Raw genomic sequence first — 22,961 nt, forward strand, 5'->3', positions numbered from 1 at the left:
AGAACATTTTTTTTCCTTGTAGTTGGGTTGTTTTTTTTCCCTTGTAGTTGTTTTCTAAAACCCACTTATAATGTTCCCTAAAACTTTCTTCATTGACACCTTCCTGCCAGTGCGTTAGGCTCTGCACTGCTGGCTGTGTGCAGACAGACCCCTCTCGCGGCTTCCGTCTCCTCGGAAACAGAAGCAAACCCGCAATCCCTCCAGCTTTGCCAGGGGGTGGTAAGGAAAAGTTAAAGCAGGAGAGGAACTCAGGAAGAATATTTGGGGGGCAGAGGGCTGCCATTATTAAAAATGTGGCGCCGAATCAACCGACTTGGGTTCACATCCTGTGACTGCCCTTGGACAACTTGACTCCTGCGACCCTCAGCGTCCTCCTCTGTAGAATGGTCCGTTCATCGTAAAAATTCCAACCTCACAGAGTTGTTGTGGAGACTAGGTGAAATCATGCATGTAGAGTGCTTTGCACAAATCCCGGCATATCAGAAATGCTCACTCTATTTTAACCATGGTTAACAGTGACGACAGCAACAACCAGAAAGCTACTGGCGTGCCAGATTACGCCCTGGGCTGTGATGCTCAGGGTCTGTGGTTCTAATCCACCTGCTGCTCCACAGAGAAAGCTGAGGCTTGCTAGGCCCAGAGAGTTACAGTCTTAGAAACTCAGGGGCAGTTCTACTCGCGGGCAGTGAGTTTGGTTTGTTTGAGTGTTAGTTAGATTTACCTGGACAATCTATCCTTTAGAAACCCTAAGGCAGTGGTTCTCAGCTTGCCTAATGCCGTGACCCTTTCATACAGTTCCTCATGTGGTGGTGACCCCAACCGTAAAATTATTTGTGTTGCTACTTCATCACTGTCATTTCGCTACTGTTATGAATCGGATAGCCCCTGTGAAAGGGTCGTTGGACGCCCAAAAGGGTTGCGACCCACCGGTTTAGAACTGCTGCCCTAAGGACTTAGCCTCACTTAGCGCTCTCTTTCAGTGACAGAGAGGAGTCATGGTTTGGAAGGCTATTGGTGTGACCCAGCTGTGGGTCAGAACCCCTGAGGGGCCCTGACGCCCTGTGGATCCACTGGGTGGGCTCCTGCTACACTCTGCATGTAGCGTGGGCACATGCGTGGTCATGAAGGTCTGTGTGGGACTCTGATGTTCAGTCCCGGTTGGGGCCCACTTTAGTAAGGAGTGTCGCCGCTCCGTCTTCACTGTGCGCGGAACAAGACGTCACCTGCTGCGGGTGCATAGTTTCTGGGAGAGACTGAGCAGCACCCTGCCAGATGCAGTTGTGTTTTAGGTGTTCATGTGTTTGGAGAAAGCCGGTTGTGTTTAGTCTGGTAACTCAGTACTTCAGTAGCCAGACTTTAGGTGGGGGGGGGGGGGGATTACATAACAGGGGGTGAGAGCAGCACTTCTCAGGACCACATCTGCCTGAAGCAGGTTTCAGAGCTGTGGCCTTTCCCAGTTCCAGTCTGTGAGACACGATCCCTGTCAGGGATCCTAGTCATTGGCATCTCTGCAAGGGTTGCACCTGCTTTTAGAGACATTCTACCAGTAGTCAACATATGTTTACCCAACCGGCCTCAAAGTACACATGCCCAGTGTGAGCATGCTCAGAAACGTGGCTTTTCTTTCATGACCAGGAGTGTCCATTAATTGGATAAAGCTGAGAAAAGTAATTACTTACACTGGCTCATTCATAACAGAAAAATTTCTCGTGGTGATGGGTTTTTTTTGGTGGGTGGTGGTGGTGGTGGTGGTGGTGGGCGTGGTGATAGGTTTTTGTGACGGATGTTTAGCCGAGACTTAGTTGTCCATTGTCATCATGTTGGTGACTCTGTGACATTTAGCGCATAAGTGAAAGGCCCCTGTCCAGCAGCATCACCCCACCCAAGGGAAGGACTGCCGAGGCAATGGCAGAGCACATCCCTCTCCAAGCAGGCTCTCAGTTTGGTGGGCCTTGGGGCTGTGGATGGGAAAGACTCTATGTGACGTTCAAAGAGGGGGAAGAGGGACGAGGCGTGGAGTCTTTAGAGAATGTTCCCTGGAGAACGTGAGAGGTGGACCTTGACTATGGGCCGGGCTGGAATTAGGAAGGGGGAAAGCGAAGATAAGCCCGATTCGAGGAGCTAGGCAGGATGCCAGGAAAGGCACGGGAAGGAAATGAGCAGGGAATGGTCAGGGGCTGTAGTGCTTGGTGCCTGAGGGCAATGTGGTGAGTGTGGTGGGATGGGCAGAATGATGTGTCTCCAGGCAGGGCTCCATGAGTTCAGAGTGAGAGCTTAGACCCTTGTTCTCTCACTCACTGCTGTTGAGCTAATGCCGACACATAACAGCCCTGTAGGACGGGGTACAACTGCCCCGCTGAGTTCCCGAGACCAGTAACCTTTTCCACTGGAGTAGCTAGCCCCACCTGTCACCCATGGAGTGGCTGCTGATTTCGAAGTGCTGACCTTACAGTCAGCAGCCCAGCCGGTAACCACTACGCTACGAGGGCTCCCCTTAGACAGGTGTTGGTGGACACAAATGACCGCTGCGGTTTCTTGAAAGCTGAGGGCTGCGTGCAGGCAGGCAGAACGGTAGTTCGGAAGGCAGACTTCACCGGTTGTCAAACCACATAGGTGTGAAGGCTCACTCCAGCTCCTGCTTGCTTTGTGACTTGGACACGCCATTTACCTCCCCATAGCTGAGTAATAGGAGAACCGTTAGTACCTCAGAGAGTTGTGAGGATTTAAATGAGATCAGGTAAATCAGTTAACGGAATTCCTGCTCAGTGATTGGTAGCTTTCACAGCTATAAAAATGTGTCTGGTCTTGATGTTGGCGTTCCAAGATCTTCGATGTAGAAGGGCCACAGAGAAGACTGTCAGGAGAGCCTAGCTAGACACGAAGTAGGCAGGTGCCTTAGACTGAAACCATGCGATTGTGGGAAGGGGAAGATCGTCTAGCAAGAAAAATGTATGTTTTCATGATCACGAGCGAGGAAAAAGGGGGGAAAGAGTGTAAAGTGGCTTAATTGCATTGATAACACCGCTAAGCTAGATGGTGGTTGCTGTCCTTGAGCCACCTGACTCATGGGCCGCACAGTTGGTACCCGCGTGGCAGCCACTGGGCCCGCCCATCTCCTGGAGGGTCTTCTTTGGTTGCTGGCTCTCTATTAAGCTGGAGGTCCTTCTCCCAGGACGGGCCCTCTTGAGTATATTTCAGAGTACACGAGATGCTATTTGGTCATCCTGACTTCTAAGGAGCATTCCGAATGGGCGTCTTCCAAGACAGATTTGAGCCTTCTTCAGGGAGGCCGCGGGAATGTCCACGTCCTTCTCCAGTGCTCCAATGGCAGCACGTCAGTTCTTCACTCCCCCGTTGGCATCCTTCAGCATCCCAGGGCTCGGGCCAGGTGCGCCTTAGTCCTCAGAGGGACAGCTTTGCTCTGCACCACTTTCAAGAGCTGTGGTGCAGCAGATGGGAAAGTAGTCCGGAACAAGCTCTGGGGTCGCCATCAGGGGAGCACCCAGCGCCATTTCAAACCCCCAGCCACTCCCCAGGAGAAAGCTGATCTTGTGGAACTGTCCAGCCTTGCAAAGCTTATGCAGGGCGGCTATGCGTTAGAATCCATTTGACAGCAGTGAATTTGGTTTGTTTGCTTGTTTGTTTAAGATGGTTAGAAGGAAATTCTGAGTTATGGAGGAGCGAGAAGGACTCGTTGTGGACTTGCTTACTGGGAGCTAATGGAAGGACTCCATGTAGAATCGTCCAGAGACAAAATGGGAAATCATCTCTATAATGATCTGACATGGACAGACTTTGGAAAGTACACAGTGTGCGGAAAAATGGGAAACGGGTAGTAGGAATAGTTGCACCACATAATGCATGCAACCAACGTCCCTGAAGGTGCGCGCACAAATGGTCAACCTGGCGAGTATTTTGTTACATCTGTATATTTAGCACAATAAAAACAAAACGAACAGCAACAACAAAAAAGATGCACTGCTTTATTGACACTTTTTAGGAGTGTATGAACATATGTGTTCTCACATGCTGCGAACAAGTTAGGAGTCACCTGCATTGAAACCACGCCAACGCAGAGAAGCTGGGCGACACACACATTATTGTCCTGGGAGAAAAGGTTTTCTGAGGCTTGACTGGAAGGAGCAAGGTCATCCGAGGACACTTGGAAGCGCAATGGGGCTAAAGGAGTTAGCAATTAGCAAGGCCGGAGAATGAACGGAGAGCCAAAGAAATTTGGAGGTCAGAAAAAGGCTAGCATGTAAGCCAGAGCTTTTGGGGAAAGGAGCCCTATTTCCTGCTGGTTGTCATCCTTTTCCCCCTTCCTGGAGGGTCTTCAGTCAACAACATGAGCCTTGTGTGAACTGTCTAATGGTTCGTGGTCATTGTGGGGACAAGAGCACTCGCTCTCAGGGTGCTGAGTACAACGTATGTTGACCAGAGTAGCACAGTCAGGCTGGGAACTGCCCAGCTTGCATTTCTACCATCTTTTGATCGGGTGCCCCTGGTCCTTATGATCTTTTGTGCTAAAACTGCTCCTGGTTTGAAAAATTTAAGCTGCAATACAGTGTTTCTTAACTGTGAATTTATGTTGAGTTCTTTGCCAACCTTCACCTTATCCAAAGTGTAATCTCTACCCTGGCTCTTTTCTTTATTCTTTAAAACAGGAGTGGGACAATTAGCAAGACGCGCTGTAAAATAAGGAAGCGCTGTTATTGCTGTGTTAGTTTAAAGAAGCAGTACTACTTCAAATTAGCGTGATCGGCAGGTTTCATAGGCCCCATGTTAAGCAGAAAATGGATTGTTTTTTATCACTGGGTATATTTTCACTTTGTTCTAACAGTTCAGGAAGCGATAGAAAGTGTTGCTTCTCGTTTGTTATGTTTATTTCCGTATGCACACCCTCTCAATATTTTTATTAGAAAACATTGAATGAGCCATTGTTTCAATCAATTTACCTGCAGCTTTTTATATGTTGAGTTCATGATATGATCTCCACGAGCTCAGGGATGCTTAGAGAGCTATGTTCTCTATTCTGGGACAACATCAGTTGTACATGAGAGCTCTCCCTGTGGTGTAGTAGGGTAGGTGTTGGGCTGCTAACCACGGGGTTGGTGGTTCAAGCCCACCCGTCATTCTGCTGGTGAAAAATGACACTTTCTACTCCCGCAATGATTTTCAGCCTCATCAACCCGCTGGGGCAGTCCTGCCCTGTCTCTGTGAGTTGTATCTGACTCCGCTGGCCGTGACTGTGAGTTTTGGGGTGTTTTTTGGGTGAGCTTTTTAGTCATTGTTTGTAATCTGTTCAGTGGCTGATTGCTAGCTCCAGCAAAGTGGTTCTGGAAGAAAGTCTGCGTGTATTCATGAGAGAAACTTAGAGTGCGGAAGACGTTACTTGCCAGCTATTCGCAGAGGAAATCCCCCGTCTGAGGTTTAAACAAGTTCAGGCTCCCGTTTCATTACCTATCTGGAGTCTGAGAGACAACGACAGCAGCCCACCTCAGGGTGCAAGACGCCCCCAGAGGGCGAAGAACAAAGTTTGCATGCACTGGGGGTCTGAGGAGGTGACCTGTGGTCCAGCCCGGAGGGAGACAGAGGCAGCAGGGCCTCAGGGAAATTCTAAGTACCAGCTCCCCTCCGCCCCCTGCTGTAGCCAGTGGCTACTCAGAGAAGACCCGAGAGCTGTATGGGAGGCTCGTGTTGACCCCAAATTTCCGAGCATGCGCATGGGATGATGGTGTGTGACAGCGATTCTTCTGTCCCTCACAGAGCTTTCCATGTAAGCCAGGCAGCCGCTTGCCCTTGGCTTGACTGACTGCAGCTCACTCCCACTTCGGGTCTGAGCACTACTGTACTTCTTAGAGTTTTCCCCCAGAAGTAGATCACCAGGCCTTTCTTCCTGAGCACCTCTGGGCGGGCTCAAACCTCCCCCATTTCAGGGAGCAGCCGAGTTTATGTACTGCACTGTAAAAGGACTCCCCGACTCAGAGGGCGCGGAATAATAGCAGAGTGTTGTCGCAGTTTGGAATGAGTTGGGAGGTGAGGGTGATTTCAGTGGACTCGCAGTGTCCACATTCTGAATGGCTGTCTCCGTAAGAAGGGGTCCGGGTGGTGCAGTGGTTAAGTCCTCAGCTGCTAAACAGAAGGTTGGTACTTTGAGCCCCCCAGCCGTTCTGTGGGGAAAAAATGTGGCAGCCTGCTTACAGACAGATGCCCGCCTTGGGAGCTCTCTGGGGCAGTTCGGCTCTGTCCTGTGGCGTTGCTGTGAGTGGACAGCACGTGATTAACTCTCTAATGCTCTCAGTTTCTTTCCTCGTGTTCTTAGACAGCAGTTCTAAGCACCACCGCCACCCCACCCCACCCCCACGCATACACACCGTCCAAACAGCAGAGCCAGGCCTCCTCTTCATACCGAAAGCTTCATCCTGCGTCCCTGCCTAAATGGCACGTGCTGTGGCAGATTGACTACGGTAATCACATTGCACTTCCCTACGCGTATTGCCACCTGAACCTGAACCAGATTCGTGGGGTTTTTTTTATTATCGGGAGAAGGAGAGGATGGTGGTTGCCTAGGGAACCAGCAGTGCCTGCCACAGTAAAACTCCTACAATCTTAGCTTAGAATTTAGCTCCTGGTCCCTGTTCTAGCCATCTAGCTGGTGCACAGGCTCCCAGGCTCTTAGAAAATGGGCTTCTGTGGATTGCCTTGGGCTTTGCGCTGGCTTTCCTTCTGTGTTGGTCGTGGTTGGTGCTGTCCATTCCCGCTCATAGTGACCCCAAGCCCATCGGAACGAAACACTGTCTGGCCCTGTACCATCCTCACACTTGGGCCCATTGTTGCAGCCACTGCATCCACCCGTCTTGTCAAAGGTCTTCCTCTTTTTCGCTGCCCCTCGGGGGACTGGTTTCTCCTGGTAACACGTTCGAAGTACGTGAGACAAAAATCTTGCGGTCCTCGTTTCTAAGGGTACTCTAGCTGGGCTTCTTCCAAGACAGGTCTGTTTCTTCTTGTGGTCGCCCACAGCCCTTCCAGTGCCCTCAGCTAGCACCATGGTTCAAGTGCATTGATTCTGCTTCCATCTTCCTTGTCCACCGTCCAACTTTCACAAGCATACGAGGCGATTGACAATACCATGGCCTGGGTCAGGTGCACCTTAGTCCTCAGAGTGACATTCCCCCCACCCCCGCTTCAACACTGTGGAAAGATCTTGTGCAGCAGATTTACCCAGTGCAGTGTGCCATTTGATCTCTTGGCTGCTGCTTCTATGAGCATTGATTCCAGGAAGGGCCCCTGGCTGCCAGCATTGTACTCATCTCTTGGCTTGGTAGCTCACCAGCGCCTCTATGTGGTGAGTCCCAGTAGGAAGTGAGAGAGGAGGGAGGCTGCCCTAATTGCTCCATCTGGCCCCGGCCTTTCCACCACTGGACTGGAACATTCACTGGCAGCACCTGTAGCCTTTCAGGAACCTAGACTCTGGATGCGCTTTACTTCTTACCCACCATCTAGCCCAATCGATCTAGGAAATCTCTCAGGATGCTCTGAGAACAGGCCTTCTGAGAGAGCTTGTCCCTGGGCTGCATACTTGGCTCTCTGCCTGCTCTTCATCATGGAGAGGGCTTCAGAAAGCAGATCAGGTGCAGGCTGGGAGAGAGAGCTACATTGTGTGCAGGGAGCAGACAGGTAACAGTCAAAGCTGCTGGGTTGTCTGTGCTTAGAAGTTCACCTGAGGCCAATCGGATTTAGAACAACTTTCTAACCTCCTCTGTGCGCTGGCTAATTGGCCCCGTAGTGTGGTTGCTGGCGGGGTACTGTGGGTCAGAGCGCTGCATTTAATGAGCATCTTGCTGTGGTTGCCCGCCCTCCCTCCCTCCCCGGGCTGCAGGCACAGCATCTCCCCTAGATAACTCAGGGCACATCGCATGACCTAACCAATGTGTGCTGGCACGAGATTTTCTGTAACTCTGCTCTGGGCCTGAGCCGATGGACTCTTTTAAAGTTGCAGGGCCCTAGCAAAGAACCAACGAGCGGCTGTGGATTAAAAGTGTGGCCACAACACCCCCCCCCTTTTTTTTTTCAGTTGCTTTGGCCAAGATGAGAACTCTGGGCCACCTCAGCGCCACGGCACTTTTGCATGCCCGGTCAAGACCTCAGCCTCTTGGCAGCAGTTTAGGGGGCGGCTCAGAGCTCGGGCTCAGCCGACGGGGCTGGATTTACTGCTGTGCAGTACTTGCTACGCCAAGGCACGCATATCAGCTTTTTCTTATTTTTGGATACAGTCCATTTTTCACGAAGTTTTAAAGTTTGCAATCCTTTTAGATTTACAGAGTTGCTCATCAACTACTCCTTACTGTCAGGTCAGTTCCCACCCCTGGCCACCCAGTGGGACTGAGTCGAGTTGCCACCCGGGGGCTCGATGGGGGAGCGATTGCCACCCCTTTCTCCCACGGCTGCGGGGGGGCTTCACACCGCCAGTCCTTCACCCCTCCGCTGGGTGCCTAAACTCTGCGCCCCAAGGGTTCCTTCAGCTATCTTAGTTACGAGTCAGGTGCATATGCTATTACTTCCATATTGTTGTCAGATTGATATTTTTATAGGGAAGGCAGCCCATCTGTCATGTCGTTCATTTAGATCCGTGTACATTCTCATTTTCATTTTTACCTTTGTTTTAGTAATAATCTCAGGAAATAAGTCCCCCCCCCTTTTTATTTCACCTGCTTAACACATGACCATCAAATCATTTATGTCCATCCCTCATTGGCATCTTGAGTTTTGCATCAATGAGGTAGTGGCCTAACTACATGTGTCGTGGTCACTACACGTGTGTGTGTGTGGGGGGGGGTGCTTGCATACCTGTTTGCGCTGTTCTTTTCTGAATAAGTAGGACCACGGGTTTAGCTAGAAAATGTCCCTAAAGGCAACGCAGCACCAAATCACTTTCTTTAATCCCTGCAAAGATGTTATTCAAATGAATGGTGTTCTTTCTCAGGAAAAGAAGTACTGTTTAGTTATAATGAAATTACTTGGCTGACTGGGTTTACTTGATATGAAATGAATGTAGAACAGTTAGTGGTTAGTGTAGGTTTATCTGCTGAAAGTCAGATGTCAGAAGACAATGAGACTGCTTCTCCCAGGGAATCTTAGGGGATGCACACGGTTGAGGTCTTGCCTGCTGGAGAAAAGATTAGCACCTTGAGCCCACCCTGAGGCCCCTTGGAGGACAGGCCAGTGGTCTTCCCAGGGAGGTCACCACCTGGAAACCCTGTGGGGCAGGTCTCCTCTGCACACAGAGGGTGGCCATGTGCGGACTTGACTCCACGGCTGGTAACACTCATCTTCTTCGCCTCTCTGGAGACCTGTGCTAGTCTCAGGCCTGATGGGAGAGCAGGAATTAGTTGGTTGAGTGAACATTCCCCTGATGACTTGCGGAAAAAATGGGCAGTTTCCCTCCCGATAACTTATTCGTGAAGCATGATGCACCAGGGGAAAACTACCGCGCACCTGTTACTTAAATAGCGATCGACCGAGATCATCATTGTTTAGGTTATGCTGAATTCCCATGCGCGTGAGTCAGCGTTTTGACTGTCGTTCCTCTCCTCTGTTGCAGAAAGGTATCCACGAGTGGGATTTCAGTGCTTCTTCTGTCAGGGGAGTGAGGTAAGTTTGCTGGGTACACTTTGTGGACATGCAAGACCTTTTTTCCGGGCTGTTCATGGCTCGGAGAGGGCTTTTTCGTCACGATGCAAAAAGAAGGCAAAGAACTTCAAGGATCCTGCTGGTCGTGGAAATACTCACCCTCTGCCAGTCTCGCTGTCTTCCTTTTGACTCCTTCTGCCCAGGATGCTCACCTGCAGATTTTGGCTGCTAGTAGAACTTGCTGCCACCTACTGACTCGGTGCTAACCGCGAACAGTGAGCCCGAAGCCGGGGACCATCCTAGTGAGCTGTGTGGGCTCCCGTGGCAGGCTGGGCTGCGCCGAGCATCGTGGAGGGTGGCTTCCAGCTGCTTTGGGCACCCCAGGACCTAAGCTCCCTGTCAGGTGGATTCACATCAGGTTTTTCCTTCTCCCTTTTAATGAGGTGAGACCACGGGGGATTCACCGCCTCATCCCCTTCCACCATGCGGTCATTCTTGGTGCCGTGTTGAGAGACGACCCTGGTTCTCTGCCGTTCAGCTCAGGTCTGACATGGCCGTGGCCGAGACTCAGACGATGCCATTTTCTGGGATTCACCCTCGAGATGGCTTTTCCGAACCTTTGGTTGAGCCTTTGAATGTTTGTTCTCTCTGAGCCCGTCCTGAGCCACCACTTGCAAATTTCACACCCAAGGCCTGGAGTTTAGGGGTGTTTATCCCCACTTCAGAGAACTGTGAGCAAACAGGAGCCGGTGCCATAGCCGGCTGCTCCTGGAATCCTTGGGATTGGCTCTACCAGAGCCGAACTGCTCGCGCAGGCTGAGTCGCTGATCCTTGGGGTCCGCCGGTTTAAACCACGAAAGATCCGAACAGAAACCAGCGAGATGACGGAGTGACTCATTCCGTCTCTTTCCAATCGATGCTGTCTCTCAACTGGAGCTTTCCTATTGACTTTTCTCCAAACCAGCCACCCGCGGGGCACTACCATCCCCTGCAGTGGGTGTAAGCAAGCCGCCCAGGAGAGCCTGGGGATACAGGTTCCTTCAGTCACCCTCACTCCCAGGGATGAGAATGAAGTCCCTGAATGAGGATCGTGCCCCACATGGCACGTTTGTTGAGATTTAGGACATTTATATCGAGTGCCTATAGGTGGCTTTCCAGCATTTGCATACCTATCAGGAAATTGAGTTCCACAGGGAGACTTCAAAGACAGTTCGTTTTCCTTGTTCCCTCCTCTAAGGAAATGATGACAGCCGTTGGGCATTTGCTGGGCACAGCCAGGGCTCAGAGGTTAGGAATAATGCTATGGGCACAAGCAGGAGTAGGCCACAGACTGCAGTGAGAGAGCGCTCAGCCCAGAAGGGGAGAGAGGAGCCAGGAGGGCAGTACGTTCAGAGAACAGAGGCGCGAGAGGAGAAGTTGGGATGAGGGAGAGAGGGAGGGGACTGTCTAAGCTGGTTCCTAACTGATGAAAGGCATTTCTTTAAAAATTCAATTAGAAACGGGCTTTCGCCAAAAATGGACATCAGCAAGCTTTGGCCCGCAGGTGGAACACGGCCGGCTGCCTGCCTTTACAAATAAAGTTTTATCGAAAAGCAACCTTGTCCATTCGCTGAAGGTTTGTCTAAGGCTGTAAAGTGTACGACTGCTTTCACACCCCAGTGGCAGAGCTGAGTAGCGTGGCCCGCAAGGCCTACCATACTCACCCTCTGGAGTTTGTAGGGAAAGTTTTGACAATCTCTGGCGTGAAACAGGGTAACCTGGTTCATAAACGCTAAATTACCCCACACTGCTGTCCTGGGAGCCACGTGTTCAGATCAGGCCCAGTGCTGTTTTCTCTGTTTCCATTGCTCTGCGATGGGTGGGGTCCTTCGTGGGTGCCCCCCTTGCCTGTGCTCCCTCAGAGGGACACAGCGGTGTGTGCTTGCACCCACGCCCAGATCTGAGCAGGCAGACTAGTCCCACAGGGGGAGTCCCCTTCGGATGTGGCACAGGGACCTTCTAAAAATGCCGTTTCTCACGTTTTGTCACAAATGACCTTGATCTCAGATTGGATGCAAACAGTATTGACTTTTCATGGCAAATCTGTGTAATTATTGGTCTTTCCCGAGTAATGTTTTTCTTTGTTCGTTTTAGTATTTCTAAATTTGAAGAGCGATGCTGTTTCCTTTATGTGCTTCATAATTCTGACGATTTCCAAATCTACTTCTGTACAGAGCTTCACTGTAAAAAGTACGTATGAGTCATTGTTTATGTGCGAAAAAGTCTGCTCTTACCTGGTGGCTATTTTTAAGTGCGGCGGGAACATGGAGCTCTTGGTTATGTAAATATTTCATTTGGGTTAATATTCTGTAATTATGTGGTGTGCTTAACAGTCAGAGAACTTTGGGGGCTCTTTTTACTACAGTAAGCATGTGCTGAGTCATAATGTACTTGTCCAAAGATTTTTTTTTTAAAAAGAGTAACCCAGACTTACTGGTTAATGGTCAGATGATTTCTTTTTGTTTTAAAAGTACTCACTCATTACTGTTATTTAACTCCTGAGTTATTTGAATAATGTCACCATTGTCTGCACAGTAGTTCTTGACCTTGGCACCTATTAGAACCATCTGGTGCACTTGGAAGGAAAAAGTCCTGGGCCCTGTCCCAGACTGATAGGATCCGATTTTCTGGTGCAAGGATGGCATGCAGTAAGAGTCAGTGGTGTGCTCTGCAGGACCCCTGTGGCCCAGTGTTAAGCACGTGGCTGCTAACCAAACGGTCTGAAGTTCAAACTCACTAGTTGCCCCATGGTAGGAGAAAGAATGTGGAGTCTGCTTCCATTCAGATTTATTTACTGCCTTGGGCAGTTCTACTCTGGCCTATAGGGTCACTGTGAGTGCTGGAGTTCTCCCGCAGTACAAGGAGCCTTGGTGGTGACACAGCAGGTGGTGACACCTGATGGCATATGCGGGTCACACATTCGGTTGCTAACTCCAAGATGAGCAGTTCAAAACTAGTAGCCCCCTCCCTGTGAGAAAGATGAGGCTTTCTATTCCCATAAAGAGCTGCAGTCTCGGAATCCCGTCCTCGGAGTAGGCTCAGTGCAGCGGTTCAGAGCTTGGATGCTAACCAACGCCGCCCCCACCCCCCCAGTCACTCCTTAGGAACACACACCTGGGGATCTGCCCCCATCAATTTTCCTGCCTCAGAAACCCGGTGGGCTATTTTCTTCTCTGCCCCCGTCGGGTCTTTGCATGTTGGAGCAGACTCCACGGCATGCGACTGTGACAACGTTCCAGAATATAGCTCTTTGTTATGCCCCACTTTACCTAGTGCCAGCCACAGCAAGACAATAGGAACCAGTGTCCTGTGAGTGCCCCGCACACATATGACCTCGGGGCATCTTCACAGCCCCTGTGGGATCCCCCGATGCCCCCGAGTCCGTGCTGACACATAGTGACACCACAGGGCTTCCTAGAACTGTCCCACTGTGTGTCAGAAGCGCAGTCTGTGCAGAAGCAGATCACCGACCACTGACCTTTCAGCCAGCAGCCAAGTGCCTGCCCACCGTGCCTTCAGCATGAGCTCGGTCTGGTATGTCTTCTGCTTCACGATGGAGGGCTGAGACTTGGAGGAGACCCACCGGCAGACACTGTAACCGCGCCCTTGCATCCACATCCACGTCCACACTCTTCACCCTGCTGCCTCTGCCTCACTCCGCCGTGCCGCTTCTGTCGCTCGCATTAGTTGGAGTGAGACAGTTGATCAGAGATCCCCAGCCCACCCGAGCTGGTCCTTCAAATGGTGCTGGTTTTCCCCGTGACCTGCTCTCTGGAATGGTTGTCTGGATCCCCTCCCAGCCCCCATTTCTTCTCTCTGGAGTCACTCTGGGATGCACGCGCCCGGTCTGCCACCCCAGGTGTGCTCGGAGTGACCAGAGGCCAACTTCCTTCGCAGGTTCTTTGAGATGGTGAACACCATCACTGAGGAGAAGGGGAGAAGTACCGAGGACGGCGACTGCGAAGGGGATTCCCTGGAGGTACGGGCTTGGGCTGAGCTGTTGCTGGGGGAGAGGGACGGGGTGGGGGTGGGGGAGGGGCAGGGGAGGGGGTGTGTCTGTGGGTGTGTGCGCTGTCAGTGACTGGGCTTCAGCCAGAGTCTGCAACCTTTCCCTCCATACTCAAAGCTGCTTCTGGGAAAGAGTCTCTGGCCAAGGAGGCTCAGAACCCCACACTGCGGAATCGCTTACTCTGGCTTCCCTGGCCTGGGCACTTGACTTCTCTGAGTCTGGGGGCGTCGTGGTTGCGCACCGGGCTGCTAGCCACAAGGTCGGCAGTTTGAAACCTGCTCTGTGCGGGAGAGGTAAGGCTCGCCACTCCCGTTAGGAGCTGCAGTCTTGGAAGCCCAGAGGTGCAGTGTTCCCCTGTCCAGGGGAGTCGCTTTGAGTTGGGATGGCCTTGATGGCGGAGAAGTTGTTCTGTTTCTCGGTTTGGATGGTCAGTACCTCCGCTTCCTCTAGGAGGGTGCAGGTCAACCTGAGTGCAGGCCACAGGGCGCTTGCACGTTCTAGATTCTGCTCTGAAAGTACATATCAATGAGATACCCATCTGTGTCGTGTGATACTGGATTCTGGAGCCCTGGGAGCATCAGGACTTAGCAGTCGATTCTAACTGAAAGGCCCATGGGTCAAACCCCTGTCTGTTCTCATCAAGACGTACACTTCCGGAAACCCAGAGGCGCCGTTCTGCCCTGCCCTGTAGGGCCGTGATATACCAGAATGGACTGGATGAGAGTGGGGGGTTGGTTGTCTAGAACTCCCACCACAAAGTCCTGCAAACCGGTGACTTGGAGAAGCAGGAATGTATTGTCATCTCCGGACTGAGACTCCAAAACCAGGTGGCTGGCTTGTTGATTCCTGCTGAGAGCGCTGGATGGAATCTGTGGGACACATGCAATCCCAAATGGCTGAGAGTAGCAGTGAGTGAAGAGAACAAATACGAGGGGGTTAGGCAGGTATGGATGTGGGGTGTGTGTGTGTGTGTGAGACTACAGGCCTCACATCAGTGCAGAGATGAAATGAATTAGCTACTTTGTTTGGCCAGGGTGTGTGTGTGTGTGTGTGTGTGTGTGTGTGTGTGTGTGTGTGTGTGTGTGTGTGTGTTGTTTGGCCAGGGTGTGTGTGAGACTACAGGCCTCACATCAGTGCAGAGATGAAATGAATTAGCTACTTTGTTTGGCCAGGGTGTGTGTGTGTGTGTGTGTGTGTGTGTGTGTGTGTTTGCAAGCCTCTCATCGGTACAGAGATGAAATGAATTGGCTACTTTGTTTGGCCAGTGTGTGTGTGTGTGTGTGTGTGTGTGTGTGTGTGTGTGAGAGAGAGATTGCAGGCCTCTCATCGGTGCAGAGATGAAATGAATTGGCTACTTTGTTTGGCCAGTGTGTGTGTGTGTGTGTGTGTGTGTGTGTGTGAGATTGCAGGCCTCTCATCGGTGCAGAGATGAAATGAATTAGCTACTTTTTTTGGCCAGTGTGTGTGTGTGTGTGTGTGAGAGAGAGAGAGAGAGAGAGATTGCAAGCCTCTCATCGGTGCAGAGATGAAATGAATTGGCTACTTTGTTTGGCCAGTGTGTGTGTGTGTGTGTGTGTGTGTGTGTGTGTGTGTGAGAGAGAGAGAAAGAGAGAGAGAGAGAGAGAGAGAGAGAGAGAGAGAGATTGCAAGCCTCTCATCGGTGCAGAGATGAAATGAATTAGCTACTTTCTAAGCTGGTTGTCTGCCCAACGCTCATTTAGATGGTTCTGGGTAGGCAACAATAGAGGCATGCTTCTAGAAGTATCCCCATCTTTGCTCCAGCATGCAGTTGGTGTTTCGCCTAGCAACAACCCGAGTTGCTAGCCGGTCGCCATAGAAATGGCATGCACCATCTACAAGCAATCTGCCTTACTTTTATTTTCTAAGATCTCTCCCTCCTGCCCTCCGCCCTCCACACGCACAGCCGCCTTCCCTCCATAGTTGTCATTGAATGGACCCTGACGCGTCCCGGGCTCAGTTCCCCTTTCCGTGGTGCTCACATAGAGACTGCTGGGCTAGAAGGGTAGGCCAGGCCCGTCTGCTGGTCTCTGTTCAGCGGGAAACCTGCGCTTTCAATAATGTGTATCCTATAGGAATAGAAAACAGAGAGAGAGAGAGACCAAGAATTAATACCACGCAATAGTTTTATTCCAGTCCCATTGATGTTATTCAGCGTCCTTTTTTTGTCACTGTGACCACTTGGTTCAGCAGGGATCGGCTTCTGTACCTGATAAGCGATCTTTTTAAAGAGGACAGGCTTTGTCCATTGTTGACGAGTCCTCGCTCTCGGTCCCTCTTCTCAGCCAAGCCGAAACTCGGACTGGCTCTCAATGCTCTGTCTGGGCCCCTTTTAAAGAGTCCTCGTCTGACTTCTATAGCCCGATTATGTCTTCAAGCACAGACTACTGAGCATCGACTAGAATACACGCCAGATACCACTAAGTTTAAGGGCCGAGCAGGTAAAGCCCTTTGCTGCAGAGGCTCCTCAGTGGACAGAGTGGACAAGCGGGGTAGAGTGGTCCGTATGTGAAGGAGGAAAGGCAGCAGGAAGTATGTGATGACCAGCCCCTCGCCTGGCTTTGGAAGGCCATGTGATATTCTTGGGAGCTTAGTTTTGAATGGGGGAGGGGGGAAGACTTGGTAAATCTGACTGGGCACTGACGAGAGAGGCGATAGGCCACATGGGTGACAGTGAGATTCTGACTGGTGCTTCTGCTGTTCTCAGACGTAAACTCTCTCCCAGAAGCAACGGGGAGCAAACAGAGCAGAGGCAGCCACGCTGACAGGCTCACTTCAGAACTTTGTCGCTGGACTGGAGGGTGGCACCACCAGTGAGAAGCGGGCATGAAAACCAAGTAGGGGGTAGGCGTCTCCAGGGTTAGCATAGAAGTAAGGCGGGTAGGGAGACCTCGAGGGGTCCCAACGTTTGGTTCCCACCCTTCACTGCTAATGGAAAGGTTGGAGGTTTGAATCCACTCAGGGAAACCTCAGGAAACAGACCAGCTGATGGACTTCCAAATAATCATCCAGTGACAGCAGAGAGATTTCATGTGTGCATGAAAGGAAGTTATGTCTGCGTGCAGGGTTCTTGCCGTGTTAGGTCAAACTTGTCCGTCAGGCTGTCTGGGCCTCTGTTTTAACATTTCCTACTAAGTGTACCAGTTCTGGACATGTTCTTTTAAAACCTATTGTGGTTTATACTTGTGTGCTTCTTTCTGTCATCTTACCAGTTTCTACTTTATATGTTTTAAGGCTATGTTGTAAATGAGTGTAAAAGCCCGTGTTCATTGTCTTCTCTGTAGAGCATCTCCTTGAGCAGAGCTAATGCTTTATTCCCCAGCTTACAAATGCTGGAATTCATGTTTCCAGTGGCCGGCCCAAACCCTTTTATTTTGGTGAGTTGAGTGTTATGGGGCCAATTGGACACGCAGACAAGACATAGGTAATAGAAGACACTTGCTCTCATGGTCTCCCCCGCTGGCCTGTCTCTGCTTGAGAGTGGCTGGATCATTTGGTGACCCTGGCTCCCAGCGTTCCCGTCTGAGACGAAGGATGTGCTTTCTAGACGATTCCTCCAGGTTGGGGGGCGGGGCTGTGCCAAGCATAGTCTCTATACTCTCTGCACCATGAGCTTGCTTTCCATACGTGGTCGATACGCTTAACAGTTGGGCAGGGGTGTGGGGCTGAAGATACTTTAAAATACACACACACACACACAGTAAGAGCCTCCCAATAAGTGATTAATTATATATGTACATATAAAAGGCGTATTTGTTTTCTTTACTCATGAAAGATGTGTGGGTCTCTGGGACCTGGGAGTGAAGGAGAGACGATCTTTATTTGACCATTATTAATGAGGGTACTTCAAAGTTCTCTTCTGAGTCAAAATTGTTCAGGTTTTCTGACCGTGTGAAATCCTTCGCTGGCTCGGAAAGCTGAGAAGCCACAGGTGTGGTAGATGCTGACACTGATAAGCAGGATGGGTCAGAAATAGCATTTACTGGATGAAAGAAAGTGGGCTTTCTTGGCTTAAGTTGGCGGCTCCCGTGGCCGTCGTGGCACGTGTGGGAACATGGACACCAGCTCTGCTTCTGTGTGCAGACTCTGTTGTTGTTGTTTCCGTTCTGGGAGCCCCTCCTTGGAACGTCGTCGTATTGTTTCACTGGTGGCGACCCTAATAAAGAGAAAATGTTCTTTGAAAAAGTGAAGGTTTCAAATGTGGACTGCCGCTAACATTTGGGTCTTCTCTCCCTGTTTTCCTGTGGCAGTACGACTATGAGTACGACGAAAATGGCGACAGAGTCGTTTTAGGAAAAGGCACTTACGGCATAGTGTACGCGGGGCGAGACCTGAGCAACCAAGTCAGAATCGCTATTAAGGAAATCCCGGAGCGGGACAGCAGGTACGGCCACGGTGCATAGTACAGAATGCATTGCAGGAACGATTCCCGTGAACCTCTGATTCACGAGACCCTGGAAATGCCATGCTTTTATTTCGTTCTCTCTGAGCACTCGAGCAGGGGCTCTGGCGGGGCTGCTGGGTAAGCATTGGCTGGAAGCATACCCGCAATGTGTCCTGGATTATGGGCTATAGCACGAGCATTTTTTCCTTGATGGGGACACTGAGTCATTTTTGTTTTTCCTGAAAAGGAGAACAAGTTTGGGAACGTATGGTCGAAAGCCCTCAGATTCATCAGGATTCTTCATCGTTCATACCCACACCACCCCCTAGTCTCTCGTCCCCCCCTTGTCGTGTGGTCAGACTCTCCCTTCCTCTCCATCCCAGGACCCCAGCACTAGTGTCGCCCTCCAGGCCTCACGCTGGTCTCCCTGCCTGCTGCTGCTGCCTCCTCCCTGCCTTTCACCTTGTTCTCTCCAAGCACATGCAGGGAGAGCCTGCTGAAGTGAAAATCAGGGTATGCCACTCCAGCTGCTTAGGATCCTCCGAGAGACTCAGTGCACTCGGCATCAACCCAGTCCCTTCCCTCAAACCATGGCTATCCGCGCTCTCTGGGATCTGCCCTCCCCTCCCCTGCCCCTGCACACTAAGATCTGGCCTCCGTGGTGTCTGCCTGGCCCATCCAGCACAGCCAGGCTCAGCCCCCAGGTCAAGTCCTCAGAGAAGCCTTCTCTGAGGACCCCAGGCTGGAAAAGACACCCCGCCCTTGCCGAAAGACAGACCCCCAGGTCTTTGCCCAGGTCTCCTCCTTAGTGCATGGCTTTCAGGGGGGCTGCTCTAACCCCTGCCTCCCTAGTGCACTCTAGGCCGGAAGCAGAAAAGGGAAACCATGCTTTCCAGAACCCAGAACTCTATAGGTCCAAACTGGGCATTTGGTTTCTTCAAGCTTGAAATTAGAGAAAGAAGAAAGACTGGCTTTCCCGTGGAAATGAGTGGTTAGTGTGTATGGTTCCAGTTTTATAGATCTGTCATGACTTTGTTTCTGCGATTTTGCATGGTTAATTCATGATATAAAAAGACATTCTTTTCTTTCTTTCTTTCTCTTTTTAAAATCATTTTATTGGGGGCTCGTACAATTCTTATCACAATCCATACATCCAACCATTGTGTCAAGCACATTTGTACATTTGTTGCCATCATCATTCTCAAAACATTTTCTTTCTACTTGGGCCCTTGGTATCAGCCCCTCATGTTTTCCTCTCCCTCCTCACCCACCCTCCCTCATGAACCCTTGATAATTTATAAATTATTATTATTTAATCATGTCTTACATGGTCCAACATCTCCCTTCACCTAATTTTCTGTTTTCCATCCCCCAGGGAGGGGGTTATATGTAGATCCTTATGATTGGTTCCTCCTTTCTCCCCCACCTTTCTCTGAGTCTCCTGATATCGCTACTCTCATTATTGGTCCTGAGGGGTTTATCTGTCCTGCATTCCTGTGTTTCCCACTCTTATCTGTACCAGTGTACATCCTCTGGTCTAGCCAGATTTTTAAGGTAGAATTGGGATCATGATAGTTGGGGTGGGTGGGGGGAAGCATTTAAAGAACTAGAGGAAAGTTGTATGTTTCATCGGTGCTATTCTGCACCCTGACTGACTCATCTCCCTACCACCCTTCCGTAAGGGGATGTCCAATTACCTAAAGATGGGCTTTGGGTCCCCACTCCACAGCTACCTCGTTCACAATGATAGGATTTTCTGTTCTGATGATACCTGATCCTATTGACACCTCATGATTGCACAGACTGGTGTGCTTCTTCCATGTGGACTTTGTTGCTTCTGAGTTAGATGGCCGCTTGTTTACCTTCAAGCCTTTCAGACCCCAGACGCTATATGTTTTGATAGCTGGGCACCATCAGCTTTCTTCACCACATTTGCTTATGTACTTGCTTAAAAAGGCATTCTTATGAAACAGTGATAGACATTATCTATAATGTGTCTAGAGTGATGTATATATAAACTAGTTATGGTTAACATTTTAAAAAAATATTCCCGTAGGTCCTCAAGTAGTAAATACATTGTAGATTTTAAAGCCACTAAAATTGTGAGGGATCAACTATTGGGGAGTTTGAGTCATTGTTAAAACTGCTGATGATCTGAAATGTAAGCCACCACCTACTTTACAATAAACACTTTTCATTTAAAAAAACTGTATACTCTACTCAGTGGGACCGAACAACAGAATTGTGTGTAAATGGATATATCAGATTGTGTAAGATATGCCCCCCACAAAAAAAAAACACCCTTTAAATTTGTTAGCCAACAACACTATTGGAAAAAAGATAACATGCTTGCCTGATTACCCCTGATTCTCTAGGGAGGACAGCTTATCAATATGTTTAGTGCTACTGTGAAACTCTCCAAAGATGTCAATGAGGCTGGCTGACATCAATCCATAAGATCTGCTGAGGAGAGTCCTAGTCTACCTACAGGTAGCGGTGGCCACTTTGGGCCAGTGGCCATTTCTGGGGAGGATTATTTTCTTTTTATCTTTACCATCTGGAATGGAGATTAGGAGACTGGAAGCTAACTTTGAAAGTCACACACTAAAGGTGGAGAGGCAGAAAACTGGCTGGGAACTGGGGTACTAATATCATGAGACCCATTGTCTTTAAATCAATTCTGACCCCTGGTGAACGTATGGGACAGAGTAGACCTGTTCCTCGGGGTTCCCGAGACTGGAAGTCCTTATGGCAGTAGCCTCATCTTTCTCCCCTAGAGCAGCTAGCAGGATTGAACTTTTGCCTCACTGTTAGCAAGAGCCCGATGCTAGTCTACTGTGCCACCACGTCACCTGATTTCAGAAGGGATGCCTTCTTCAGCGTGGGGGTAGTCCGAGAAGGCCTCCGTGACATTTAATTTGAGACCTGAATGATGACAAGCAAAAGTGATTGACCAAATAGGTGGTCATGTCATGATGTTTTAGTGCTTGGCTCTTAAACTGAGTGAGACAGGTGTTCCCAATGATTAGGCAGAAGCGTTCTTCCAGGTAACTAGGTTGAGTCCTGGCTCAACTCCAAAACTCCGTGCCATCCATGCTGACTCGTAGTGACCCTTTAGCACAGGCTGGATCCGGCCCTCTCTGTTTCTGAGACTATAACTTGGCGGGAGTAGAAAGTCCTTCTCCCTGGATCCTGGCTGGTGGTGTCATTTGGAATGGTCCTTGAATTAAATAACGCAGAGGGAGTGGGCAGGAGGCAGGCGTTTGCGTCTCAGGAATCTTAAGTAGAAGCATGACCATTTGATTGTCAAGAGGCTCCAGAGGTGACATCCTTTGGTTCATGCTTCTCAGAGTTAGCATGGACCATCTGGATCTCAATCTGTAGGAGAGGCACAATCCTTGCCACTAATTTCTATTCTACAAATGAAAAGTAGCCATGGCCTAGTAGCCCCAAAATGTGATAAACCGCATGTCAGTGTCCCCATTGCTGAGAGCACTGCTTCACCTTCTCCTGTTAGCAGTGTGTTTGACGTGGTGTCTCCTTCGAGCAGTTACCCAGAGGGCGTCGCTGCACCTCGCCGCGCAGTACCGGCTCTTCAAAATTCCAGGAGCGATTCTAAAGGAAATTAAAAGAATGAGATCTAAAATACAGCCCTTTTTTCATAGGCTGTTCTTGGTGTAAGAATTCACAGACTTTAAAACTTCGTGTACGCAGGAGAGCGGATATCAAGGAGGTCAAGAAGGAGGAGGATGTTTTGAAACTGGCAGCAAGTGTACGAGACTGCTGGATGTGACTGAACTGTGGAATGTCACGTATCTGTAGGAGTTCCGATTTAAACAAAGTTTGTACAGTGTTAGTCCGGGTAGTCTAGAGAAACAAACCCGTAGACACTCATATGTGTATAAGAAAGAGGCTTATATACAAGAATAGTAAATATTGAGAAAACATCCCAGCCCTGGCCAGATCAAGTCCTAAGTCCAATATTAGCCCATATGCCCAATACCAATCTACAAAGTCCTCTTCAGACTCACGAAACACATGCAGTGATGCCAAATGCATGAAGATCACAGGTCAGTGGGTGCAAAGTCTTGTGGATCCAGTGGCAGTAGAAGCATCTCAGTGCTGGCAGGGGTCTCCACATGGCTCCTCCAGTTCCCAGGGCACAGGGTCTATCCATGTAGTGCCATGTGTCTTGTCATTGAAGCATCTCTCAGGGAGTGGGTCTTGTCAGTAGAGTCTCCAAGGGAGTGAGCAGAGAGAGACCATGTCCCCTGCCTCCAAGGAGGAAAAACAGGGTTCCCAGAATCGTCAGTAGAAGGCCATGCCCACACAGAGGCCTCATTAGCTATGACCCGATCGACAGACTAGACTCCACCCCTTCACTCTTAATCCTCTCAAGTCCCAAATTGACACCAGATTATGGAACGAGCTCATAATTTGGATTTTTGTAACTTTCTCATGCTTTACCTTATCAAAACCACCGAACCAAGCTCTCTGCTTTAAAGCCAGTTCCGGCACTTTCTGTAATCTTGATGGGAGCAGAAAGCTTCATCGTTCTCCCTCCGAGCAACTGGTGAGTTTGAACTGCTCACCTTGCAGTTATCCATTTGTAACCTGCTACGTCACCAGAGCTTCACGCGTTACCTTACAGCTTCCACTAAGCAACAGTGAATAAAACCCAATAGCACTAGGGAGACTGTGGCATTCCAAAACATCCTCTGCTTATATGGGTTTGCCCTTGTGGGACCTGGGCGTTTCCTATCTGTAAGACTGCAGCCAGGCACCGGGCTTTTAGTTAACACTGGAATGTCAGTCGGTGCCTTTCACGGTGTACCATCCATTCTACAACAACAACAACAATAATAATAAAGTTTATGTGTG

The 22,961-nt window shown here is 50.0% G+C and overlaps 1 protein-coding gene across 1 annotated transcript in view; it reads left to right on the plus strand.

Annotated features, from left to right (window-relative positions):
* The window catches only part of MAP3K5 (mitogen-activated protein kinase kinase kinase 5), a 233,375-nt gene that overhangs the window by 152,846 nt on the left and 57,568 nt on the right, over positions 1 to 22,961 (plus strand). Inside the window, exons 12-15 of the mRNA XM_075554484.1 lie at positions 9,602 to 9,651; positions 11,764 to 11,859; positions 13,567 to 13,648; positions 17,947 to 18,080. Of these exons, the coding sequence (XP_075410599.1) occupies positions 9,602 to 9,651; positions 11,764 to 11,859; positions 13,567 to 13,648; positions 17,947 to 18,080 (362 nt within the window). The remainder of the gene's footprint in view (positions 1 to 9,601; positions 9,652 to 11,763; positions 11,860 to 13,566; positions 13,649 to 17,946; positions 18,081 to 22,961) is intronic.

The sequence above is a fragment of the Tenrec ecaudatus genome, chromosome 7 (genome assembly GCF_050624435.1).
Source record: "Tenrec ecaudatus isolate mTenEca1 chromosome 7, mTenEca1.hap1, whole genome shotgun sequence".
In the NCBI taxonomy this organism is placed as follows: Eukaryota; Metazoa; Chordata; class Mammalia; order Afrosoricida; family Tenrecidae; genus Tenrec; species Tenrec ecaudatus.